Raw genomic sequence first — 20,199 nt, 5'->3', positions numbered from 1 at the left:
TGATTATGAAAACGAAATTACAAAAAAATAACTTAATATTAAACTGGTTGGTCAGTATTGATTTAAAAAAATGGACTGCAGTATAGTTCCGAAATTGTATACAAATTTCATATCCCTAGAAACAGTTTACTTTTAATTTATACCCCCATATTATTTCATGCGTGAAAAGTTTATATTTTGAAAGAAAACGCTCAATGTTTCACAAAAAATTTATAATCATAAGTCAATAAAATTTATACTCATTTTGTCTTTTAAAAAGCATTTATAATCATATTAACAATAAATCCACTAGACAATCGTTTTTAGAAAATTTTGAATACATACAAACAAAAAACAAACAAACAGTCGAGCGCCGACTCCCTGGTCACCAGTTACCCTGGCTATCTACTCACTAGTAGTCATCACGGCAGTGGAAAATGTTCGTTAGTAAACAGCTTTGCTGCATTGAGCAGGTTAAAATAGGGACATTTTGACGTCCTCCTTGGTGGAGGGGTAAAGCTCATGATTAGCAATCCGGGGATCGCAGGACCAAATCCCGGCATACGCAAGTAAATTTTATTTGATTAAGTTGCATTATTTCACAATTTATTAATTAAATAAATATATAAGTACATCGCCTTGTTGTAGACCACCATTCAGATATCAAACATTGCTTGAAATGCCTTGTAAAGTTAAAAAAAATATATAAGAGATTAGCAGTTTGCAGGGCCAAAATGTAAGCTGGTACAAATGGAGGTATATTACATCTGTAAAAAACAGTCATAATGATTAAAAAAAAAACACCACGCTCGAAATGTTATAATTTTTATTTATTTTGAAAACAGCCATGATGGGACAAAGCCAAAAAGAATTATACATTCTATAAAAATCTTCTAGAAACATAATATGTCCTAAGCACAAATATATGATAGTCTCCTAAAAATATTAAAAACTGAACTAAAATTTAAAAATAGAAGTATGTACCAGAACAGAATAATCTGTCATCCGTTCCAGAGAGTTCAAATAATACATTGTCATATATATATATATAAATCACCTAAAAGTTTGCTGGTTAAATGTAAATAGATTTTACAATAGGTAATACTTTTAATTTCCTAATAAAACAAGTAAAAAATTAAAAACCTAATTTTAAAAAAAAATTCCCTTGATTTTTCCAGAGCACTTTCTTTGTCAATGAAAATATGATTAATTTTATGTAGGAAGAACCCTGAACGTTTGAGAGTGCAAGTCAGGTCCATTGGTCAAATTACCAAGAAAAATTAGTGGTAATTCTGTATTGAAATTTCATAATTTTAACATTCCACCGTGGAAAAAATACAATTAGAAAAAAAAATGTTTCAAAAAATTTTAAAATCATAAGGATTGCAATTGTGATATTTTTAAAAATAAAACAAAAGCTACATCTATATAATGTAATGAATTATTGAGAATATTATTCATTATTATTTAAGGTCTCTTAAGCATTGACATGCAAGATTTAGGATGGGATGTTTCCAGAAATTCAAATGCAACATTGTCATCAAATGGCCATTCAGACCCATTTGTTTTTTTGACAGTTGAAGGGTCCCCGTTAAATGCTGATTCTAGTCCATTTAAACTTTTGACAGTTGAAAGGTCCCCGTTAAATGCTGATTCTAGTCCATTTAAACTTTTGAACAAATTGTGATCAGCAGAAGAGAACAACTATCATGTTGTTAAGCTTGTCAGCTTATTAAATTTTTTATAGAAAGCTGAAACGCATCTAGAATCGGTGTTTAACAAGGACCTTTCAAATGTCAAAAAACAAAATGGCGCTAAATGGCCATTTGATGACAATATTGTTTTTGAATTTCTGCAAAACAACTCGGCTTGAGTGGCCTACAGACTATCTGAAGGAACTACGTCGGAAGGCTCAACTGTTCGATCGTTCTTAAGCCAAGCCGTATTTCAATACCTTTCCAAATGGTTACTTCAAATTGGACGGACAAATCGCATAAGTCTGTAGGCCCCTTTATGTTACATAATGCCATGTAATAGACAACTGGAATACTTAAAAATATCATAAGAATATAAAATATTTTTGACTTGAGAGACAATACATACACATAATAACCAAAGAGGTGGTCGGAATATATTGGTAACACAAGGGAACAAATTGGTTCTGATTACAACAAGTTGACAGCTAAATGGTAGCCATTACTTATTTTAAAGTGAGCATGCAGAATGGCCATTGGTTTAACAGTTTTTCTCATTTTTGGTTGATCTTAAAAGAACTTAGGTAAACACATTAGTAAAAAAATTTAAGCACCAATACAATGTTTTAAAATATGTACCTCTAAAATAAAATAAAATCTTCAAAGATAGTCAAACCGTGTTCATACTGTCCATTCAATGTTACAATAGTAATTAACATAAAAATGATTGAAGATATGAAAATTCAATTAATTTATCAACATGTGGGGTAAGTTTACTATATAATCTTCAAAGATAGTCAAACCGTGTTCATACTGTCCATTCAATATTACAATAGTAATTTACATAAAAATGATTGAAGACATGAAAATTCAATAAATTTATCAACATAATTGTGGGGTAAGTTTACTATATAATCTTCAAAGATAGTCAAACCGTGTGCATACTGTCCATTCAATATTACAATAGTAATTTACATAAAAATGATTGTAGAAATGAAAATTCAATAAATTTATCAACATGTGGGGTAAGTTTACTATATAATCTTCGAAGATAGTCAAACCGTGTGCATACTGTCCATTCAATATTACAATAGTAATTTACATAAAAATGATTGAAGAAATGAAAATTCAATAAATTTATCAACATAATTGTGGGGTAAGTTTAATATATAATCTTCAAAGATAGTCAAACCGTGTTCATACTGTCCATTCAATATTACAATAGTAATTTACATAAAAATGATTGAAGACATGAAAATTCAATAAATTTATCAACATAATTGTGGGGTAAGTTTACTATATAATCTTCAAAGATAGTCAAACCGTGTGCATACTGTCCATTCAATATTACAATAGTAATTTACATAAAAATGATTGTAGAAATGAAAATTCAATAAATTTATCAACATGTGGGGTAAGTTTACTATATAATCTTCGAAGATAGTCAAACCGTGTGCATACTGTCCATTCAATATTACAATAGTAATTTACATAAAAATGATTGAAGAAATGAAAATTCAATAAATTTATCAACATAATTGTGGGGTAAGTTTAATATATAATCTTCAAAGATAGTCAAACCGTGTTCATACTGTCCATTCAATATTACAATAGTAATTTACATAAAAATGATTGAAGACATGAAAATTCAATAAATTTATCAACATAATTGTGGGGTAAGTTTACTATATAATCTTCAAAGATAGTCAAACCGTGTGCATACTGTCCATTCAATATTACAATAGTAATTTACATAAAAATGATTGAAGAAATGAAAATTCAATAAATTTATCAACATAATTGTGGGGTAAGTTTAATATATAATCTTCAAAGATAGTCAAACCGTGTTCATACTGTCCATTCAATATTACAATAGTAATTTACATAAAAATGATTGAAGAAATGAAAATTCAATACATTTATCAACATAATTGTGGGGTAAGTTTACTATATTAAAAAACGCAATCATTGGTTCTACATTGGAAAATAATATGGTGTTGTTATTATGGTAACTTTTTTATGATACGGTCATCTGGTACCTTACATAATATTGCACCTTCGTAAATCTTCCCTTTTTAAAATTCTTTCACCATATTAGCAAATTACAAATTTCTATTGCTGGATTCCCACCTTACTCACTAAGCGCAGCGAAGCTCTGTTTTGACACAACCACGTTGCGTTTCGTATGTCTAATTTCGTAATGTAAATTTTGTTTGTGTTTTCCGTGTCCCGTTAATCCTGTCAAGATGGTGGCCGTGTTTGATAGTTCCTTTTAATTCTGCAGAGCGCATGAGCATTGCGACAGTTGCAAGCTGTCAAGTTGGAGTAATCAACATTAGGCGAAGTCTACTGTGCACAGAACTGTTGGGGTTGTTTCAGAGAATTTGAACAATTCTTTGAATTTCAAAGTTAAGTTCTGTGATAGAATTTTTCAAGTTCTATTATTATTTTAGTTTTGTCAAGCAACTAGCCTTTGATATAATAACAGAACTTGAATAGGACTTTCACAAAACTTGTAAATGACCGTCGAAATTTGATGAATTGTTCTAATTCTGTGAAACAACACATCCAGTCTATTTCGTAGAACGATAGTTGAAATCGATTCAACTTTGGGTTTCCATCACATGGAAAGTATTCTCACTGATCTAATAATAATAATAATTGGATAATTTGTAGAGCGCCGTTTTTGTGAAAAATCACCTCAAGGGCGCTGTGATAGATTCTATGAATTAGATCATAGAATATATAAGGTGGGATCCCGGCTTATAGAAGGTTACGCTAAAGAACATGAAATAATTTTTTTACCATAAAATGGTTTGGCCTTTTTAAATTTTAAGGATATGCTAACTAACATATATTATTATACATACATTTTTTCGGTAAATTGTCTACGAATAATAAATTGATAATATAAAACTTTTTTCCACTAGAAATGTGAAATACACAGAGGGAAATTAAATCTTGTATTAAAAAACGATTTCCCCTAGAGGTCAAAATTGGGTACAATAGTAATGTATATCACATAAAAAATACGAAATACTTCATTGAGATATCTTTTGGAATTAGAATGTTTAGACTTGGAAACGTGGCAAAATGATGCATTTTTTTGTGAATTCATCCTTCTTCATTTAGGTACTTTTCAGTTTCATGTTTACTGAGCTTGGACTACAGGTTAAAACGGAACTTTGTGCAAAAGCTTTAATTTTAATTTCAAAAGTCATCAAATCAACCACCAGCCAAAGATCATAACTTAAATGCAATATAACCTAACCTAGATTATCATAATTAGTGAAGTTGAGCAATTCTGCGCATTATGATACCTTTCTAAGCTAACACAAACTATGCTAACCTAACCTAGTTTATTACAATGACAGTTGTCATCGTTCAATTTGAAAATTTTTGCAAATGTGCACTGTGCTAAAAATATTGAATAATTGCCAGATTAACGAAGGTAAACATGAAATTGATAAAGACCTCAATTAATTTAATGAAAGACCGCATGCTCAAGAAATAACTTCTATGCATTTTCCGTTATATATCCCAGTCAACAGAGTTTAAAAAAAACTTTATAGTACCCAAAATCAATTCACAAAAATACTATGTATATTCACAAATATCTTTAAGTCTTTAGTTACATCCATAAATATGTATATATCACAATTATTAAAAGTGTTCACATTATCATTCCGTTTTGCACTCAGCTGTCCTTCAACAGTACTTCAAAATGAGCGTGAAACTGGCCTTTATAGTCGGCTTCGTGCCAGACTCATTTCTCCTTCATGAACTGGGCTCTCCGGATGGCCAGGGAGGTGCGGCCGCATAGCAGCCCGAAGGTGAAGATCATTCCCAAGAAGCTGAAGAAGGTTATGATGAAGTAGGTCTTGTTGGGAGAGGTGACCACTTGTGCGTATATGTCGCTTAAACCTTCAGGGACTAACACCTGTAAAAAACAGTCATTTTTTTAATTTTAATTATTAGATAACCTAAAGGCTCTGGCAAATGAGTAACTTTAAATGACAATTTCTTGCCGGTAAGGTATTTCCGTATTATCGGTCAAGATTAACTAAGATTGTCTTGTATTGCCTATTATTCTTGTCGAAATATTGTCCTGTCTTGACGGTGAGTTTGTTCGATATTACGACAATATTAAAAATAAATAAAATAACTCCTCACTGTTACATATCATGTGCGTCTCCGTTTGCCACCTAATATTTATATTTTCTTACGCGATTAAGGATAATAAATTAGTCGTGATTATATTTTCGAGTTTATACTAGTTTGGTGGAGTTATTTTAGGAGATCACTTTTTGTATTGTGAAATTGATTGAATACATTACGGCAATCTTGGTGGGACACAACAATATTGACGGCCAAGACAATAAGCAATTAATCTAGCTCATTTACCAGCACCTCAACAATTAATAATTTATTTTACTTTCATCACTAAAAAACCAATGGACAGAGTGCCTAACCCAAAATGAATTAAATACACCCTTGGCCGCAAAACCATAGAAAATGGTGACTACAGAATAAAAATTAATCATGAGTTAAAAAAATAAAACCGTTGTAAGATTGTTTGGGTCCCAACGTTTGCAATGGGATGGTCATCTTGAAAGAATGCTAGACGACAGGTCACCAAGTAGAATCATAGTGGAAATATGCTTGACAAGATCGAGGAACATGTGGAGGGATTATGTGGAAGGAGAATGGAGCAGGATAATATAAGGCCTGAAAAATATAAATATAATTAACGGAAAAAAAAATCAAGATTAATTTATTTATCAAGAAACCACAACTGCCGTTAGGCCATTTATGTCACGCTATAATAATAAAACATATTCAAGAAGGAAAATACATAAAAAATATTTACAAATGATAACAACATATCAAATTAATAAGTATCTCTGATTTTTGTTACTATGTAGGCCAATAGCAATTTTTACAGTACATTTATGAAATGTAGTAATAAAAAAAGATACTTTCTAAACATTTACATAGTAACATTCCTAATTATTAATCTAATCAAGCCTTTACAACGCTCTATAAATTTTGAATTAAAAGATAAAGATTTCAAATTTGAGCATACCGTGATGTCTTGCTTTTTTCTCGGTATCTGTAATTTCTAGAACAAAAAATTGGTTGTCATATTCGTAACAGCAAACTTTTTGTTCTAATTCAAACCTTTTGGTGTGAAACAAAACAACAAAAAAATTCGGAAGATACTTAATAGGCAGCCGCTACACTTGTAAGCTTTTTTCGTAGTAGCGATGCTACTAGAATATTCAGGAATGTTCGCCCATGCAAAACGCATTGTATCTAGAACCTTCCAGCGAACCATTGTAGGTACTGCGCATCTACCTACACGCCCGAAGATTCTCGATGCACGGGCTCCTATATAACGGAGGATCAAAATGTACTTAGTCAGTTCATAATCAGCAGTTACAGTAAGTGACCACCTGCGAGCGGCCGCTATGGCCGGCCCTCGCCCCGCTACCTATCTCACCGCGCCGCTACAGGCCACGGACCTACCCACTACGCCCGGCGTTACACGGACCTTAAAGGAGAGGCTATGGATCATCAACTCCAAGGGATCATAATTAGCAACTGCTAAACGGGCTGTTGCTAAAATTAAATGGCGTTTTTTCATATTATTTTTTTTTTCTATAAAAAGCAATTAATTTTATTATTTGACCTATCTAATAACTGAAATCGACTACTTAAAAAAAGTGACAAAGATATGTAATTTTATCCTCAAAAGAATATTAAATATATTGCTAGGTAAAACACAAACTTCAACAAAAACAAATGGAAACCGGATAAATAAATTATGTGACACCAAAAATCAAACACCTTAAATTGTGTAAATTATGACAGCTGCGACTTGTTCACGGAAACCATCTTACTGCGAATGAACTTACAAGTGTATCAGTCGCTGTGAGCACTTACTTAAGTTAAACTTCTGTAACAACTTACGTAAGCATTGATTACCATAAGTTAGACGAATATGTAAATGTACTTGTAAGTAAATTCTCAAAATTAAAAATCAAAATTCTCTACTTGAAAGTAAGTTGTGAATTTAATTTACGAGTGTAGAGCTAGCCTTATAATGATAGATTATCTTACTTGAGCGCTTTTGAACATCTCCATGCGTTTTGCAAGCTGAGTCTTACATTCTGCATCCAGGCTCTTTTGTTCATCAGCCAGTATCATCTGCAGGCATCTAATATCTGAAAAGATCATAAGAAAGAATGAATAAATGCCAGCATTGTTTATATGTGAAGAAAACTCAAAAAAAGTAAAGTCATTTTTAAGGACGGGTTGTTTCGGAGAATTTGAACAATTCTTCAAATTTCAAAGTTAATTTTCAGGTTCTGTGAAAGATTTTTTCAAGTTCCGTTTTTATTTCAGTTCTGTCAAGCAACTACCCTATGCTGATATAATAACAGAACTTGAATAGGACTTTCACAGAACCCGGAAATCAACATTGAAATTTGATGAATTGTTCAAATCCTCCGAAACAACCCGTCCTAAATGTTTTTACAGAGATTTGATATGAATAACCTGCTACCATCACAGTGTGGTTTTACCTAACCTGGCAGTTTTTACGACTAAATTTAGAAGGAGAAACTCACGTCTTCCGTTGCCTTGGTCGAGGTGATTGCACCATTTGAGCAGATCCACAGCGCAGGCTCTCTGCAGCAGGGGATCCGCGTGGATGTCGGCTCTGGATTCTCCGATCAATGTGGCCACCTCAGTCCGACACTCCTCGGAAACTATCTTCCTATTCAAGAAAGCCTGCTTCAAACACTCTTCCACCTAAAATGGGGAGTTGGAATTGATTAAATTATGGAATGGCCAGTAAAACGCAAGTATATAGGAAGGAATTCTTTTCGGTGCAATAACCTAATGGAGGTTTCAGGATCAGAGATGCATTCATCTGGGTCCATTTTTTTTGAGTTCAGCAGCTTCAGATTGTTTTCTGATTCTTACTTTTAATCATTATTTTCATAATAAGTTGTATGTCCATATGAATATTAGTAGACCTGCCCTAAGTGATTAAAAGCGTATTATTCCCCACTCCCCATACCGGTTCCATTGGAGCCGGCTGGGCTCGCGTATGGCTTCCCGTGAATCTTGAAAATGTGACGTCATCATTCTTGTTCGAACTAGCGTCGAGCTATGGTCGAGGCATTTTATGAAATAACACGGCAAAATAGTGGCTTGTGATATGAAAATTTGTAAAAATAGATGTGAAAAAGAGAATAAACCCAATTGTCGTATTACATTCCATATGTAAGCATCATTTTAAGCTTATTCACGTCGTATAATATGAATCAGTTGTAGAAACATATACTATCACATCGAGCCAACATTGGTCGAATGTAGCGATTCTCAAGTGTGCGCATCGTTGTTACTGGGAAGTAAATTATGAACACTTATAAAAGTTTTTTTTTTTCGAAGAAAACTTCTTCTAACTGCTTTTCACTTTGTGATGGCATTATTTATTTTTTATTAAAACACAAATAACTTAGTTTACATCACTTTATTTTGATACAAAATCTCAACATGTTTCGTGAACCAAGTTCACATCATCAGGAGCACAAGTATACTAAAGTTATAATTAAAAATTAGGTCTAGAAAGAAGAGGTAGAAGGAGCGGGGAGGGGTAAGAGTGGGGGAGGGTTATTCAAAGTAGGAATTAAAATGTCATTAGACGGGAAAGACCGGGTAATTGGGAAAATATTTAAAATGGGGTTTATAAAATTTTTTTGTTTATTAATAATATCTGCTTTCATATTCACGTGTTTTCTTATTTCTAAGATTTCAAAATTATTGATTTGAGATACCTTGTAACCAGAATGTAGTATTTTAAAACCTGAATTAATATCGAAAGTATGGTCGTTAAATTAAATTAATATCGAAAGTATGGTCGTTATTAAATAATTAATTAATTCGTTCGTTATTTAATATTAATTCAGGTTTTAAAATACTACATTCTGGTTACAAGGTATCTCAAATCAATAATTTTGAAATCCTAGAAATAAGAAAACACGTGAATATGAAAGCAGATATTATTAATAAACAAAAAATTTTTATAAACCCCATTTTAAATATTTTCCCAATTACCCGGTCTTTCCCGTCTAATGACATTTTAATTCCTACTTTGAATAACCCTCCCCCACTCTTACCCCTCCCCGCTCCTTCTACCTCTTCTTTCTAGACCTAATTTTTAATTATAACTTTAGTATACTTGTGCTCCTGATGATGTGAACTTGGTTCACGAAACATGTTGAGATTTTGTATCAAAATAAAGTGATGTAAACTAAGTTATTTGTGTTTTAATAAAAAACTTATAAAAGTGTCTTAACTAAATACGTAAACAAAATATTCGACTATGAAAATAGAAGAATTTTTTTTTTGCCAAATTTGGACTTCGCAAATTAGTTCATAACGTGGCGAGTAATTTGCGCTCCTATGTAAAAATGTCTATTCATTCAAAAGCAGATTTTACTTTTAAGAACTAAATGGTGATATTATAATGCGAGATGCCTATATACTGTCAGATTGATTTATTGACGAATCACAGTCAGCTTTACCCCCTTCGTTCTTCAACAGTTGATTTTACCCCTCACCTTTAATTTCTAGTCTATATATTCATATGTCTGTGGTCCATATGCATTAATTTCTAAGGATGTGACAGAGATACCCAGTATTTTATTCTTCATTATGAGAGTTTATTTTGTGCTGCTTACAAAGTATCTATGTACAATATTACAATTATTAAATTTTGTAAGAAAAAGAATCTGAAGAAAGTTGTTTTTTTATGTGTTTACAATTTTCTAATGAAAAAATAATTTTTTTAGTATTTTTCGCTAATATTTTTTATAAAGTAATTAACAATAATTCTACTCAACCGAAACGACAGGAAAAGCTTCAATTCATCCAAAACGTATTTGTTTGGTATTCATAATGTAAACCGATTAGTAGCAAAGATTATTAAGGTTTAAGGCTTTTTAAGCCATACCTATGCCGTCTTAATAAGTCAAGTTTTTAATATTTTTATATATCCGGCGTAATATTTACACCTCAATTATAAGTATGGGGCTTATAATCCAATGTACTTTTAAAATAATCCTAAATAACCAAAGTTAATAACAATTGGGCTTTAAAGAGATTTAGATAATTATATTTTAATCTAAATAGTGGTGAGAACTGTATTACTTAATCAAATAAATATTCGCAGCATAAAATAAATTGCGATTTTTGTAACCGTTACAAACCACAAACAATTGATTAGGTTACTGAGAATGTAACTGTATGTATTGTATGTATTACGACTCGGTTGATAAAAATGAATCCCTTTATCTTAACATATACGGGTGTATCGGCACTAACCCGACAAACTTTAACCAGCTATTCCTTAGCACATTTGGAGTAAAAAATGTTATGTACACTTTGCTGTCCGGTAACATTTTTTTTCTTTTAAAAACAAAAAATAAATAAAATTTCCACACTCCGCTACTGCCCACAGTATAGGGGTAAAATAATTGGCAACGCCGCGCTACTGTCATCTCTTTCACACATATTCTGTCTCAAGTCCCGTGTGGTTCCCGCCACCCCGTCTCGTATCAGTGGTCAGTGCTGTTTTGGGAGTTCGCATGTCATCAAGTTTCTAGTTTCGTTTTTGTTTTGTTATCTAAGTTTTTACTGTTGAAATATGCCCCTCAATTATCCACCTGCCGAGCAAGCAGATATTGTTTTTGTTTATGGATTTTGCAATGGAAATTCACGAGCAGCCGTAAGGGAGTATCGCATGAGGTTTCCTGGAAGACGCGTCCCACACCATGCTACCTTTGTCCAGGTTTGTACCCTATCAATTGTTTATTGAAACTATTTACATTCATTGATAATGCCAAAAAGCGCTTTTGAAATTTAAACTGGGAACATTAAAAACATAACAAGGGGCCACCAACTTTAAAAATGTAAATTGTACTTTAGGTGATTTGTGTTCAGTGGTCACTAAACGGCGTTTTAAAAAGTTAATTAATTTTAATCTCTAATAAATGCATCATTCACTGCAATTGAATTCACTCCCTTTCTCACCATGGGATTATTTAAATTACTTGAATTCAATTTCACCCCTGTGAATCCAAGATATCAACCGTACCTAGTTAAGAAAATTATAATTTAAAACACTTTGTTATACATTTTACTATAAAAAAATGAAATAAATGAAGAGAAAACGTAAGTTTTCTGATATGTGCCTAAAATAAGTGTTCTTTAAAAATAAAATGAGTGAAAAAGCCCGCGATTGTTTATTTGACATTATTACTGAGCTGAATAATAAAAGCAGTTGTTATTTGTTGTTTTGTTTCAGATGTATCAACAATTGCGTGACTGTGGCATCGGACGGATTGAAGGCGCCGGCGGAGGACACAACATCGTTCCTGTGGCAGTTGAGGAGAGAATCCTGAACTTAATTACCGAAGACCCCACGCTGTCCGTGCGTCGGGTCGCTCTGATGATAGGACACAGGGAACACATGGCGGTATGGAGAGTTCTGAAGAAGCACGGGCTCAAACCTTTTCACTATAGGCGCTGCCAAGGCCTCATGGAGAATGACCACTTTTCCAGAGTCGTGTACTGCAGAAGAATGCTGCATAATGTCATAAGAGATGCAGACTTCATGAAAAACATATTGTTTACCGACGAAGCACAGTTCACTAAAACAGGAGTGCTAAATGTGCACAACTTGCACCATTGGGCTGAACAAAACCCCAAGCTTGTTCGGGAGTCGTCGAGCCAGGACAGATTTTCCATCAACATGTGGGCAGGAATCCTGGGAAATCAAATACTCGGTCCAATCGAGTTGCCTCCCAGACTAAATGGACCGATGTATTTGGAGTTCTTACAAGTGCAACTGGGCGAGATTCTGGAAGATGTGAACCTCGAATTACTACGGAGAATGTGGTTCCAGCACGATGGAGCCCCACCACACTATTCGATTGCCGTGCGGAACTACTTGGATGTCGAGTTTCCTGGTCGTTGGATAGGCCGTGGAAGTCCGGCCATTGCTTGGCCACCAAGATCACCCGACCTGACCCCCCTGGATTACTACCTGTGGGGGGCTCTCAAGGAAAAAGTGTATGCTAAGCCAATAGCCTCAAGAGAGCAACTGCTCGAACGAGTGATGGAAGCCGCTGCAGAAATTAAAGCAAATCCTGCAAACTTAAATAATCAAAATATAACAAGACTACACGCTTGCATCGAAAATAATGGTAGTCACTTCGAACAAATGCTCCAATAAAAAAATTAACATAAACTACATGTCCGCATTTTCATTTATTATTTATTGGTAAAATTCTCACAATGTCATTCATTTACACATCAATATTACCTACATATCAATATTTAATAAAATCTGTAGAAGAGTATGCCCGTCGGCATTCAACAAGTTTTTCGACAAGTGTGTCGAAAAGCGTCTTCTCTCTTTCCTACACACTAAATATTAATGGTTAAAAATGAGACGACTGATGCTTGTAAGCGCGCCAATACGTAAAAACAACGAAACTCGAATAAGAATTGCCAGGTGGGTTTTTTAATCGCTTTAATCTGACTTTAAACAATAATTAAACACGTAAAAATTATTTAATATAATATTACAGTACAGTACTTTGAACCTTCGCAATAAATTTATTTGATTTTAAGTTTAGTTTGTAGAACTCCATTTCAATTTAGAGATTTTTTTTATTTTAACAGTCTTATTAAAAAATTTATAAAAACAGTGTGTTTATAAACAAGTTCTGCTAGTTGTAATTATTATTACGCGTGACAGCTGTTTCACCTTCTGACGGCATTATCAAACTTTGGTAAAGCCACTTACAGACGACGTAAGTGATAACTTTCTTTTTTTATTATTCTGGCTTTATTGATTTCCGAGTAAATTGTCGTAAATTATTATTTGCTAATCCCAATATTATTTGCTAATGCTAATAATTAAGTGAAATTTTAAACAATGCAATAATAGGATTATTGCATTGTTAATTTCACTTAATGTCGTTGGTATTTCCAACTGATGACTCAGGGGTTTATTTCCCTGAATAATTAAGTATTTTGGGGTCTAATTATTATGCATTTCATTACATCCGATAATTTAAACAATTTTTATGTTGAATTGGGGTAAGTTTTATGGCTAAGGGAAGGAGTGGAAGGTGAGGAAGTACCTGGATATTCAGATCTGGTCACCAAATACGGCTAGTCATTTCAAGCAACGTTTAAATTCTAAACCTGGATATTCAGATCTGGTCACCAAATACGGCTAGTCATTTCAAGCAACGTTTAAATTCTGAACCTGGATATTCAGATCTGGTCACCAAATACGGCTAGTCATTTCAAGTAACGTTTAAATTCTAAACCTGGATATTCAGATCTGGTCACCAAATACGGCTAGTCATTTCAAGCAACGTTTAAATTCTGAACCTGGATATTCAGATCTGGTCACCAAATACGGCTAGTCATTTCAAGCAACGTTTAAATTCTAAACCTGGATATTCAGATCTGGTCACCAAATACGGCTAGTCATTTCAAGCAACGTTTAAATTCTGAACCTGGATATTCAGATCTGGTCACCAAATACGGCTAGTCATTTCAAGCAACGTTTAAATTCTAAACCTGGATATTCAGATCTGGTCACCAAATACGGCTAGTCATTTCAAGCAACGTTTAAATTCTGAACCTGGATATTCAGATCTGGTCACCAAATACGGCTAGTCATTTCAAGCAACGTTTAAATTCTGAATTAATTAATCAATTACGAAAAAGCGTGGGGTTAAGAATATTTTTTTTAAATTATAGTTGTAATTTATTGTCGATTTTTTAAAAAAATTGCGATATTTTAAATAAAATTTAATAATTATTGTTTAAATAAATTAGCAATCTGGCAGCATTCATTTGCAGGTGGTCAATCCAATGCAGTCATGACGTTTGTGTGAGTGCTTTCCTTTGTCTCAGTGTGTTGCGCAGCAGTTTTATATGAACCGTTTTTTGATTCATCGGGATTGTTTTTAAAACTATACATTCTTTGTACCTTCAAATTAGTGGAAATAAACTTAAGTGTGTCAAGCTGCTCGTTATATTCCGGTAATTCTGGAAGGCTTTTAACATAAGCAATAATATTCATAAATCACATTCCGCGAAGTTGTAAATAACTAAATTTATTAAAAAATATACGTTGTAGGATAGCCTAGCAAGTAACATTTTGACAGAGCACTTACGGTGATTTAAAAAACAACGGCGCTGTTCAAATAATCCAATTATTATTATTGATAAGTACCTAAGTGAGGAAAATTGTTTTTAAAAGTGCTCAGAATTATTGGACTTCGATTATAAATTCAGGAAATCTACTAATTAGTTTCTTAGTTTCAAAATTAGACTATTTAATACGTGAAACGCGTAAGAGGTGAAACCAAAGCATTCCAGAGGTGAAACAATTTAGATACAAAAATAAAACTGATGTGTACAATACAAGAAGACAATCAGTGATTCGCATACGAAAAATGTGAATAATCATTATTGTTAAATAAAATATTTCTTTTCTGGTACTGGATTATGTAATACGGGCTTCGTTCGCAGCAACACGCGAGAGTTGCGATGTTGCTTTCAAATTTTGACAAAGGATAAAACAGTGGTGACATGTGGTGAAAATATGTTTAATTAATTTTTTATTAAAAAAAAACGTTACCGGACAGCAAAGTGCACATAACATTTTTTACTCCAAATGTGCTAAGGAATAGCTGGTTAAAGTTTGTCGGGTTAGTGCCGATACACCCATATTACTTATACATGGAATAATTGCACAATTTCAATACTATTTTCTATGGGAAAAAAAGATTAAATTATAATTAAATCTAAAGAGAAGCACCCTATCTTTTTGCATCACCTCAGTTACTAAAATAAAATGCCTGTGAAAATAAAAAAAAACGTGAGAAAGAAAAATATAATTCACAAAACATAAAAACACAAAATTTGCTAGGTGAGAAATAAACAGATGGGTCAATAAACTGGTGGTCAAAATACCGCACTGTGTAAAGTGACTTATAAATGGTCTCCGCAAGTATCCAGATTGCCAAGAGCAGTCAACCCTATCTGAACTTTGAACTGGTCAGTAGAGCAATAGATAGATGACAACGAAAGTGACTTGATTAATTGGTCTCCATTACTTGCGATCGATCGAAGTGGAAAATGATTACATAATATACAATATAAATGTCCAAATAACAAATAAAAAAAAAACTGGGACATAATTTTTCTCAGCAAATTTTCTGAAATAGTGGTTTTAGTTCTGGCACCATAAAAATTGTATAGATTTGAGGTCTGTAATTTCTAACTCAACCCAACTATGTTCAGGTCAAATGTTTTTTCCATCATGAGCTATGAAGCTTTGACACATCCTAGCTGTAAAAAAAATAAGACAACGCCAAATTGTTTCTTCCATATTTTTCAATTGTTCAATAAAAGTTTTCAAATTCTGGTATAAACTGGTAGTAGCAAATATGCCCCTACGCTGACAGCTCCATTATACCCCTCTGTTAATTGTGTCGTTTATTGAAAAGAGGAAGAGGAATCAGAAAAAAATTAGTAATTCTTACCTCTCCATCCGCATTAGTATCAGAGTTATCCGAGGGCTTGCAGATGGTTTCTATCTCAGGTCGGCACATGGTGCTGAGTAGAGGGTCTAGGTGGTAGTTTAGAGCCTGCTCTCGGAGTAGTGCCGCCACCTGATGCTCGCAGTTAGTTGTCAGCTTTGCTTCCGTAAACTTCACCTTCAGGCACTTGATGACCTTGCCCTGTAACTCTTCATCCTTTGGCTCGTTTGCTAAAATAACATAAATAAATTTTTAAAGGCTGTTTTTGAGGCTAACTAACTGACTAAACATCACTTGGCACATACTTCTTGCTTCATTCACATTCAAACATACTTTTCTGCTGTTCTGACTCTTGACATGAACCAACTCAAGTACTTAATTCCTGTCTTCTTTTGCATTATCTTTACACTCCTTTCTTTATTCATCCACTCTACACGACCAAACCATTGGCGGTTTTGAGTCCAAATTTTATGAAATAATTTATTTCAAATAAGGGGCAGTGCAAAGCAATCAATACCATCGTTGAGAGAAAAAAAGCAATATTTTAATCCAAGGTTATTTTTGATGATCTCCTGTCCAGGGTACCATCAAAAGGGTCGTTGAATTGGCCAAAGTAATTGAATGACCGTAATAATTAATAGATTATTTAAATACCTATGATATTCGAGCAGAACTTCTTGATGTCAGGTTTGCAATTTGTCTGTAATGTTGGATTGAATCGGTAGTCGGAATTTTGGTCAATCATTCTGTGAACCACAACGACTTTGCACTTCTCATCAAAAGTGGCTTCTTCCTTGTGTATCTATATTCATAAATACAAATAGATAAATGGATTATTTATAGAAAAGGGTGCAGCTACATATTACTATTATTAGATAAAACTTATTACTTGAAAACATGCAGCTGTTTTTTACAACATCATAAAATGTATGTAACAGAAAAAATAATAATTAAAGATTAATTTTTAACATACATAAGATGAAGAGAAATAGAATGAATATATAAGGAAATAATAGAAAAATACCTTTAGACAGTCCAAAACCTTAACAGGGTTCGTATCATGACAAAACAGAGTGATCATAGATCCGCAGGTGGTAATGAGGTTGTAGTCCACAGAGTTATCATTTAGTTCCTGCTTCTTGACATTGAACAGAGCGTGCTGGCAGGGATTGCTCAGAGCTCCTCGAGCGTTCTGAAGGCATTCCAGAGCTTGGGAGCCGCCGTGTTCCACATTGGAACAGAACTTCTTCAGGTCATCTCTGCAAGCCGCAATCAGTTTAGGATCAAAATCTATATTTTCTTTCTGTTGGAATAGCTGGGTCTTTAGTTGCTGGCGGCAATCTTTGGGAATGCTGTGACGGTTCCCATCGATGGTGTCATTCCTCACCGTCTCACTCAAACAAGTTATCACCTCATTTTTAGTTTTGGCTTGAGGGCAGAATCGCATCACATACGAGCGGCACGCTTCCTTGAACTTATAAGTGAAATGGTAATTTTTTAGAGATATTATCTGGAAATGTTCAATAGCCGCTCTGCATTTGATTTCGGACCGTACACTTGGATCGTTTTTGTGAGTTATGAGGCATTCCATGACTTCCCCTTCATCTTTTCCCCCTCTAAATATGGACGGACAGAATTTCTCCATTACAGTGTAGCAATTCTTCATAATAATGGGATTGAGTTCAACATTGCCGGCTTGGGTCTCTGTAAAATTGGTTACTGCAACACGGCACTTGTCTCCTAAAGATTCCAGGTTAGTTTGCAGACACGCCATTTCCTCTCCTTTGGCGGTTTTATCGAAGCAATAAAAGGCTAAGTCGTCAATACAGTTCTCTTCAATCTCGGGCTGGAGATCTACACTAACCGCACGCTGTCTCATGACTCTTCTTATTTCTTGAAAGCACAGTGGAGACAGTTGCAGATTCTGCTTGGATTGGTAGGCGTATCGATACAGACATGGAAGCACGAGAGGTCCTCGCTCAGGATCCATTTGGCCATCTTCATCATTCCAGTTACGCTTTGCATGACAGAACTTAACAGAATCGTCCTTGCAGGCTTTGTACAGCTGCGGGTCTAGCTTAAAATCCCTGGAGACAAAGTACTGCACTTGGACGAGAGCAGCTTCGCATTCTACAGTCATGATGGATGTCCCCAGCTTCTGCATGAGGCAAGACATCACTCTACCTTCTCCACCGACGATTTCTTTGCAAGCTGCATCCACTACGATCTTACAGGCTTGCCTCAGTATTGGATCAATCCTCCAGTCTTCTCCGACATCAGTTTGTTTAACTAGGTTTTCCAGAGCTCGTTGACAAACGGCTTCAACCCGCTTCTTTTTAGGTCTTGCATGCTCCATCAAGCAATGAATTGTTTTACCTCCAACTTCAATTGGGCTGCAGAACTCCACAATGTCTTTGGCACAATCGTGCATGATTTCTGGAGACAACCTGTAATCTTCCATCAGCATTTTTCTATGGTCAACCATTTCAGCTTGACACTCTGAAGATATCTTACTACTATTTTTCATGACTCCTTCCAGACACACCAATATTTGTGCTAGACGAATGTCTTTATCGTCCGACACCCCTTTCCTGCAATGGTTAGATCTAATGTCTTCCTTGCAGGCTCGGGAGAGTCCTCGGCTGACTCTGTAGTCTTGAGCAATTAGCTTTTGCCTACGCGATAATTGTTCCTGGCATGGTTTAGACATACCTGTGAAAAGGAAAAACTAAATTATAAACAATTGATAAGAAATTTGCAGTGGAGAGTGAAAGGAAAGTGAAATGCATATTTAACAGTAACAAAGTTACATAACACAATTAAAATGTAATTTTACAATGCTAAATTATTAAGCAAGATTGTTGGGCTCACTTGGGCTTGACTTGTGCAACATCAGGCACTTGTAGATAACTCCTGATCCTGGAGACAATTCGGGACAGAATCTCAGCTGGTCAGCCGTGCACGAGAGCCGCAGCTGCCTGTCCAACTTGATATTCTCTGCCTGCATTTCAGAAACGTGAAGAATTTCTTGCTTGCACTCCGGAAAGAGTGTATCGATATGAGTCTGTAAACAAGCTAGTGTTTCTCCTTGAGACAATGTGTCATCTCGCTTGTTATCTAGCCGCCCGCATTCGTGCTTGTCCACATCTTCTTTACAATGCTTAACAATAGCCGAGATCAATCTGAGATCACTGAAGGCCACATACTCCAGTTTTTGGATAAACCCTCGGCATTTGGGAGCTTTTATATTATTTCTGTTGTCAATTAAGCAGGCCAGAACGGAACCCGGCTCTCCAATCACTGACGCACATCTTATTTTAGATAAATCTTTTACACAGTATACGCTGGCTACTTTCTTAAGATTGTCGTTATCCATAAAGGATGATACGAACGTCCAAATAGTGTGCTGACACAAATCAGTTATCTCAGCTACTTGGCTGCTGCTTAAACTTTGGATGCAGCCAAGAAGGTTCAGCCCTGAATCTCCCTCTTTAACGTAGGCACCGAAGCCACCACAGAATTCCTTAAGTTGCGTACATTCCGGGTCACTTAAAACTTTGTCGAACAATACTTCGCGTTTATGCCGATTGCTATTATTATTCACACTGTATTCAGTTTGCAAGCCGGTTTGTAAATTTACGGCTAAACCACTATTTATGAAGAAGAACAAAGCACAAAAAAGACCGTATAAAATCTTTGTCTTCCCCATTTTTATTGTATAGAATGATTAGATATAAAAATCCATGAAATGTTATTTTGTTATTAGTTTAGCGACAGCACCCAGTTCGAAAACGTCATTTAATCTCATAGACAATATTCACAATATCCATAGATCCACCACTCTAGATTCTTTGAACCATAAATAAACCACTCGCCTTTGA

General features: G+C 34.4%; 1 protein-coding gene across 2 annotated transcripts; it reads right to left on the bottom strand.

Moving 5' to 3' along the window:
* Nucleotides 1-808: 808 nt before the first annotated feature.
* On the bottom strand, nucleotides 809-20,119 carry Glg1 (Golgi apparatus protein 1). Of its 2 annotated transcripts, none has more exons than XM_089651249.1 (7): nucleotides 19,190-20,119; nucleotides 17,343-19,030; nucleotides 16,973-17,120; nucleotides 16,322-16,548; nucleotides 8,306-8,489; nucleotides 7,797-7,900; nucleotides 809-5,613 (listed from the first exon to the last, which is right to left on the bottom strand). In XM_089651249.1, the coding sequence occupies exons 1-7, from the start codon at nucleotides 20,025-20,027 to the stop codon at nucleotides 5,440-5,442; spliced, it is 3,363 nt and encodes a 1,120-aa protein (XP_089507375.1). In that variant the 5' UTR covers nucleotides 20,028-20,119; the 3' UTR covers nucleotides 809-5,439. The 2 variants fall into 2 exon arrangements, 1 of the variants encoding a protein (XP_089507375.1); XR_016305769.1 differs by having other exon boundaries at nucleotides 5,477-5,613; nucleotides 5,847-7,900.
* Nucleotides 20,120-20,199: the final 80 nt, after the last annotated feature.

The sequence above is a fragment of the Hesperophylax consimilis genome, chromosome 4 (genome assembly GCF_061612785.1).
Source record: "Hesperophylax consimilis isolate HC1 chromosome 4, BYU_Hcon_1.0, whole genome shotgun sequence".
In the NCBI taxonomy this organism is placed as follows: domain Eukaryota; kingdom Metazoa; phylum Arthropoda; class Insecta; order Trichoptera; family Limnephilidae; genus Hesperophylax; species Hesperophylax consimilis.
Note: the sequence above shows the minus strand (reverse complement) of the source record. Positions and strands in the feature narration are given on the sequence as shown.

Excerpts from the sequence above, each read along its gene's own strand:
- Glg1 (XM_089651249.1), bottom strand. The coding sequence starts at position 20,027 with ATGGGGAAGACAAAGATTTTATACGGTCTTTTTTGTGCTTTGTTCTTC. Across the intron at positions 8,490-16,321 it reads ATACTAATGCGGATGGAGAG|GTGGAAGAGTGTTTGAAGCA; the intron begins GTAAGAATTACT and ends TCCCCATTTTAG. Across the intron at positions 7,901-8,305 it reads CGACCAAGGCAACGGAAGAC|ATATTAGATGCCTGCAGATG; the intron begins GTGAGTTTCTCC and ends TGATCTTTTCAG.